Source organism: Chrysochloris asiatica, unplaced genomic scaffold, assembly GCF_000296735.1.
Source record: "Chrysochloris asiatica unplaced genomic scaffold, ChrAsi1.0 scaffold00259, whole genome shotgun sequence".
NCBI lineage: Eukaryota > Metazoa > Chordata > Mammalia > Afrosoricida > Chrysochloridae > Chrysochloris > Chrysochloris asiatica.
The window spans coordinates 621,574-629,428 of NW_006408777.1; the positions used below are offsets into that span (position 1 = coordinate 621,574).

The following is a 7,855-nucleotide window of genomic DNA, read 5'->3' on the forward strand; positions in this document are numbered from 1 at the left end:
GACTTCCAAGGAGCATTCTCATTGTACTTCTTCCAACAAAGATTTTTTTGTTCTTTAGCAGTAATCCATGGTACTCTTAATATTCTTCTCCAATTGCATAATTCAAATGCAATGATTCTTCTAAGGCCACACTGAACTCACAGGCCATATTCATGATTATGGGATTTACTCTGTGTTGCTGGAGGATAAGCTACTAACCACAAGGTCAGTGGCTCCTCAGAAACCCTATACAGGGTCACTGTGAGTCTGAACAGACTCCATAGCCCTCAACAACAAAAGATTACAATTAAGAATCATTATACAATTTTTTAATCAGGCCAGCTTCTTAGTCATACTCCCAGATAAGTTTCCTACTCTCTCTCTTTTCTGCTCTCTCTCTCTACCCTGCTTGATCAAGAATTACAAAGCTCTTTAGTTCTGCCAGTAAGCACCAACTCTGACAGTCAGCCTCAGCCTAAAGGCACTCAGCTCTCTCACTAAAGTCAGAAAGCCTGGCTCCACTGACAAGTACCCAGAGACACCATACTCTGTCAGAGAGATTCCTGCCTCAAGGCCAAGGCCCTTAGCTCTCTTGCCCCATGGCTCAGCAGGGCAATTAGCCACCTTGTCCCATCACCTCATGCTTGCCTCCTGGCCCTGCTGTTGCCATTTCTCTGCTGCTCACCATCTTTCACCATCTCCAGTGTTACAGTTCTCTCTTTCTCCATCTCCTAGGCCTAGGAGGTTCTCAGAGCAGGGACCCGGGCTTCCAAGGATACATTCTGCTCCTATTGCTTCCTCTTTTCTACCTCTGGAATGGATCATTTTAAGCCAAGCAGGATGGTAAAACTGACCAATGCCTGGATTAGGGTTCCAATCCCAATAAGGGTGTCATCTGCATTATTAGAAAGCTATTCAATCTCCTTGGTGGGCTACAAGCCTATGATTTGCATAGTCCCACTGTAGGATAAGCACTGGACTACTAAACAAGGTCAGTGACTCAAATTCAACAGCTGCTCCCCAGAAACCCTACACAGGGTTGCTACACATCAGAACAACAAAAACAACAACCCAAGCATTTGCTGTAAGTTATAAAACTATGATAAGAAATATCATACAAAAGCAGTCCATTGCACTGTGCCCTGAATATCACTCTGAAGAAAATTTATAATAAATTAACTTTTTTCTACCAATGACTAATACTGCACATTGATGCTCCACAAAGATCCAATTTCCTATTTTTAAATTATCACTGTTGTCTATATATGTTTTAATATTACCTCTATGTAAAAAACAGAATAAATAAAATTATTTGGCAAGATGAATTCAAAACAAGCACCTCTAAGCAACACAGGGTCATAACAAGAGAGCATGTACCTGAACAAACAAAGCTATGATGGTAATTCCATGTGGTTTCCCCACAGCTTCATCAATACTGCCAAACAGGGTGGAGTTCCAGTGAATAAGGTGGAGCTGAAAGATAACAATGACAGGTATTCATGTATTTCAATTTGAAAACAAAAATCTCTCAACTTCACCCTAACTATATTTATATAATAACACTTGCTACATAAGAGTATCACAAAAACAAGCTGTTCTATTGACACTGACTTAGGGTGACCCCGTATCTGTAGAACTGTGCTCCACAGGGTTTCCAGTGGCTGATTTTTCAGAAGTAGATCACCAGGCCTTTCATCCAAGGCAACTTTGGATAGACTTGAATTCCAATCTTTCTGTTATCAGCAAAGTGCATTAACCATTTCAAATATCCAGACTCCAATGATATCACAATCAGACATCAAATACAACTAGTATCTTAACAGGTCTTCTGTATGAATTTCCTTCCTTCTTATATCTGAAAAGAAGCAATAATTAGTTGATAACTGCTTGTCAAGTCCAGTTTTCAATCTGATCAAGAGTAAAGCCTACTGACCTGTAAATTTCACACTTTTCCTGAAATGTTATCCTTCCCTACCCCTCCTCCATCCAAATCTCAACTCCAGATCTGGATACAAACACAAGACTCATTCAAATAATACAAGGAGTTTTAGCAAGAAATTTATAAAGCCAGTCTCGAATCCTGGCAAATTATTTTAACTCTGTTCTAAAATCTAGAGACAGTATCCTATTTCTTAAAAAACTATGGCAAACTAACAAATGCCAATGTAAATTTCTAAAATGCTACTTCCTACGCTGGAGTTAATTTTTTTATCTGTGAAGCAATGTTAGACTAATTCTCCAAACAACTCCCTTCCTCAGAGCCCATCACACTTTGTAATTTTCAGGTTTATCTAGAATATACACTGGCTCCTACTGCACTGATAAAAACTTTGTGCAAAGACAAATCCAATCCCCTGTGTGAAAATCAATGCCCACTAAGGTTCTTATTATAATAGTATTTTCATCACTGTAGTTTTTAATCAAGTTATTTTCATAGGCAAAATTTGATTACCATGTCATTTTGTCATACTAAAACATTCAGGGAAATTATCAAAAGGATTGACAAAAAGCTTTCATTTTTCTATTACTGAATTTGTCGAACCAGAATTCAAGATGATAAAACCGACCACTACAGGGAATGCATAAAGCCCTCCAACCACAATAGAAATGGTAACCTGGAAAAGACTAGGTCAGACCGTGAAAAAGTCACATAAACTGTAAACACTCAGTAAGTATAATTGTCCAGGCACTTCCTTTAAGAAAACAATGTTCTATAACCTTTTGATTAATAATGAAAGACATGTTAATTTTCATCATTTCTCTTCTGGCTCTAACAATAACATGGAAGATTTACTGATATAAATTAGAACTGGCTGCTTGAATTAGACTAACAAACACAGCCTTGGCCCAAGACTGGGATGTATTCTGACTTGACAAATTACAAAGTTCAAATATCATACTTCTCATAGCAACATTATGGGGTACTTTTGTCCCAAAACAAACAAAACAACCAAAAAACAACAGCATTTTTTAGTCATTCCTCACATTCAGCAATAACATCACTCATCTGTTCTTCAAAAACTCCTCATACTTTTTGTATGTTTAAAAATTTTTAAATCTTACTTGTTAAGTGTGAGCTGCACATAAAGGTTTCCTTCCAAAGATCAAGTGTGGAAGTGTGAGAAGGCAAGTGACTGTGGCAAACACAGTCTCAGCCAACTAATCCAGGTTAGCGTCCACAGTGATGGGAAGGGGGCACATTAGCTCCTCCCAATACCCAATGACCCCAGTCTAATAATGAGAAAACCATGATACAAACATCCAGTAGGGTATCCTACAATACATTTGACCAGCACCCCTCAGAACTGCCAAGGTCATCAGAAACAAGGTATATCTAAGAAGCTGTCACAGCAAAGAGTAATCATGTTGAGAAGACAACTAAATAAATAGATGAGATCTTGCTGTTGTTGTTGTTGTTGTCAGGTGCCATCAAGTAGGAACCGACTCATAGAGACCCCGTGCACAGCAGAACGAAACAATGTCCGATCCTGGGCCAACCTCACTACCGCTGCCACACTTGACGCCATCAATGATGCCACCTGGCTGATCCATCTCTTTGGGGATCTTCCTCTTTTCCTCTGACCCTCCATCTTACCCAGCATGACATCCTTCTCCAGCGACTGTTCCCTCCTGACAACATGTCCAAAGTATGAGAGACTAAGCTTAGCCATCCTGGCCTCCAAGGAGCACTCTGGCTGCACTTCTTCCAAAACAGATCTATTGGTTCTTTTGGCAGTCCATGGCACTTTCAGTATTCTCCTCCAACACCACAATTCAAAGGCATCAATTCTTCTATGAACTTCCATATTCACTGTGCAAGTTTCACATGCATAAGAGGTTACTGAAAATACCATGGCTTGGCTCAGGTGCACCTTAGTCCTCAAGCTGACATCTCTGCTCTTCAATACTTTAAAAAGTTCCTGTGCAGCAGATTTGCCCAGCGCAATACGTCATCTGATCTCTTGACTGCTGCTTCCTTGAGTGTTGATAGTTGATCCAAGAAGAATGAAGTCCTTGACAACTTCAATCTTTTCTCCGTTGATAAGAATGTTGTTTATTGGTCCAGTGGTGAGGATTTTTATTTTCCTGACATTGAGATGCAATCCATATGGAAGGCTGTGCTCTTTGATCTTCATCAGTAAATGTTTCAAGTCCTCTTCACTTTCAGCAAGCAAGGTTATATCATCTGCATATCGCAGGTTGTTCATGAGGATTCCTCCAATCTTGACGCCACGGTTTTCTTCACAGAACCCAGCTTCTTGTATTATTTGTTCAGCATACAGGTTGAATAAGTATGGTGAAAGAATACAACCTTGTCGCACATCTTTCCCAATTTTAAAACATTCAGTGTTCCCATGCTCTGTTCGAACAACTGCTTCTTGGTCTAGGTACAGATTTCTCAGAAGTACAATTAAGTGTTTTAGAATATTTATACTTCTTAATGTTGTCCATAGCTTGTCATGATCCACATAATTGAAAGCCTTTGTGTAGTCAATAAGCATAGGTAAACATCTTTCTGATACTCTTTGCTTTCAGCCAAGATCCATCAGACATCAGCAATGATATCTCTCATTCCACGGCCTCTTCTGAATCCAGCTTGAACCTCTAGAAGTTCTTTGTCAATGTATGATTGTAGCCGTTTCTGTATTACCTTTAGCAAAACTGTACTCGCTTGAGATATCAAAAAGATTGTCTGATGATTTCTGCATTTCGTTGGGCCACCTCTCTTTGGAATGGGCACAAATATGGATCTCTTCCAATCAGTCGGCCAGATAGTTGTCTTCCAAATTTCTTAGCAGAGATGAGTGAGTGCCTCTTGTGCCGCCTCACTTTCTTGAAAGATTTCAATTTTTATTCCATCAATTCCTGGTACCTGGTTCTTTGCCAATTCCTTCAATGCACTTTGGACTTCCTCCCTGAGATCTTAGAACAGCAAAAAAGATATTAGATAGAAACTAAGGAAATTTGAATAAAGTATGTTGTTGTTGTTAAGTGCCCTTGAGTTGGTTCTGATACATAGCAACCTTGTACAGAGAAGCAGGGAACAGCTGGTAGGTTTGAACCACCAAACCTTGTAGTTAGCAGTCCAGAGCGTATTACAGCACCAAAGCAGGACAAGAGTGATTAAACAAAAGTGTCAGCAGGCAAGTGGGTTTGGATCAAAAGGCACATGATACTATTGGAAAATAAGGAATCCCACCACTGTCACCAAATCTGTGGGACTTATGAATGGACTTAGGAGAGTTCCAACCAGATTGCTGTTGTTGTTAATTGCCATCAAGTTGGTTCCAACCCATAGCAACCCTATACAGGGTTTCTGAGGAGTAGCTGGTGAGTAACTGCCAACCTTGTAATTCAAACCAACTTTACAGTCCAGTGCATTAACCCACAACACTACACCAGGACTCCAACCAGAAAACTGGACTCCAAAAACCAGTTTCATAGCCTAACGTTACAGATGTGCTTTAGGGGGTGTGTGATACCAGCAGAGGGCAGAACAGAGAGATGGGAACACTTCACACTCTTCAACTCCATCGTAAGATGGGCAACATGCTAACATAAGAAGACATCCAGATTAATGTAACAGTCAGATTCTTGCCTTAGATGCACAGACCTTAGGCTCTATGAGCTTCACAAGACACCATCTTCTGTGAGCACCAGTCTCTCTGCAGCATTAGCACAGTTGTATCTTACACTCTGTTCTCTGTCTCCTTTAGTAGTATGTTGTTGTTGTTGTTAAATGCCCTCATATCAGTTCCCACCCATAGTGACCCTGTATAGTTTCTAAGGAGCAGATGGTGAGCTTGAATCACCAACGTTGCAGTTCAAATGGCTTTGCAGTCTGGCACATTAACTCACAGCACCACACCAGGACTCCTTAATGTAAGTGAGCTTTTATTCACAGTCCCTCTGGTGGTTTCGAACTGCTGACCCTGAAAATCTCAGGCCAATTCACTATGCTACCAGAGGTTCTCTTCCTATCTATGTTCTTAGCATATTTTTTGCCTTCAGTAGCCTAAACCATCCTTAGCAGGTCTCAGGGAACACTCTTGGTTCCCAGCAAACCTTCTGTGCCTATCCTTTGCTTGATTCCCTCTCTGTAATTTGCAAATCACTTTATTGCTTCTCTCTGGGTATTTGCAAATACACTGTAAAGCAAGTAGTAGAGGGGCTGCCTCTTGCAGTTTGAACCCAACCTCATACCATGGTGACCAACAGTAGTAGTTAAAAAACAGAATGAAAAGAATGGCTGAAACAATCCCTTTAAAGTGAGCCCTTAAAGAAGAAACAGTTTTGGCTTTCTCCCAACTTAGATATGTCAGAGGAGAAGAAAGTGGCTTTCTAGAACAATTAAAAGCCACAGTCTCCCTTACTCCTTAGTATTCTTCTCCCTCCTTTCCCTACCACAAAGATTCATTATCACTCTGTCAGCATTATTTCTTTCTTTTAAAAAAAATATCTGGCCACAATGATAACAATTATAAAGCTCCTGTCTAGAGTTTTAGAGAAAATAGTTTGCTGAGTTTTGCTATGTTGTTGTTAAGTCCTGTCAAGTTAGTTCTGACGCACAGTGACCCTGCACAGGATTTCTGAGGAGCAGCTGGTGAGTTTGAGCCACTGATCTTGTGGTTCAAATTGACCTTGCAGTCCAGTACTTATCCTATAGCAGCACACCAGGACTCTGAGTTTTGCTATAGAGCACATAAATGCAAATTTCCTGCACTTAATTATAATAGCATTGTTGTTGTTAAAGGCTATGGAGTTAGTTCCAATTCATAGCAACCCTATATTGGGTTTCTGAAGAGCAGCTGGTGGATTTGAACTGCCAACCTTGTGGTTCACTGTCCAGTGCTGATCCAACAGCACCACACCAGGAGTCCATTAGTACCTGTGAAACATTAATCGTACTGTACTCACAGCAATAGATAAATTTTGTAAAGTTAGAAAATTGTAACAAGTCTTAGACTTATGATTTGTCATTGAGAAAAATGTTTGAAGATTTCATAGCAACCTAATAGAAAGCTATATTTAAGATAAATGAAGTTTGTTATTAACATTAATAGCATGAGAGCATTAAAATACACAAAAATGAATGGTGAAAAATGGGAACAGGAGTAAAAACTGAGCAGACAACTATGATTCACAGGTATCTCTCAAACTCTAAGCACTCACAAGTTTTATGAAGTCTCTTTAGCTTCAAATACTTAATGGACATACCTGGAAGAGTTCTCCTGTCACTTCAAGTGGGAAATTTCCAGACCAGACATCAACTCCCTTTAAGGCCCTCTCACTGGACTCAGTGGAGCCCCAAAACTCCCAAGTTTGACAATTGGGAATTCCCACCCCTTCATCTCCAACCTCACCAAACCCTTTCCTGGTCCATAATCATTTGCATTACAAAGCCTAACTAACCTCTCTTTAACAAAACCTTCATCATGTTTCCCCTATTCAAAAATCTCCAATTTGCTTATTTCCTATTCCTTATACCGGATCAAGGGACGCATGAGTTGGTGTTGGGACTCTGTAACAAATATAAAGGTATGTTTGGAGTTTCAGAGGGTTTATAGCTGGGGAATTTGCAGGAAAATACAGAAATTCATTATTTTCTGGATCAAGAAACTCAGCTGTTCCAGGAGCCGCCATCTTGGGAAAGTTTATCTCGATTGTACCAGGATTCATAGGATTAGGAGAGAACATCTTGATTGTATCTTGATTATACCTTATATATCTTGATTATATCAGGATTGTATCAAGATTGACACTGAAATTTAAAGAGACAGTACAGACATAAAACCAAACGGCCACCACTCGTCTATCTGGCGTGCTGTGGTGGTTTGAGTTGCTGTGATTCTGAGGGCTATGCCACCGGTGTTTT

At 40.0% G+C, this 7,855-nt stretch overlaps 1 protein-coding gene across 1 annotated transcript in view; it reads right to left on the reverse strand.

Annotated features, from left to right (window-relative positions):
* The window catches only part of CA8 (carbonic anhydrase VIII), a 187,988-nt gene that overhangs the window by 64,679 nt on the left and 115,454 nt on the right, over window positions 1-7,855 (reverse strand). The window contains exon 4 of the mRNA XM_006874043.1: window positions 1,357-1,452. Coding sequence (XP_006874105.1) covers window positions 1,357-1,452 — 96 coding nt within the window. The remainder of the gene's footprint in view (window positions 1-1,356; window positions 1,453-7,855) is intronic.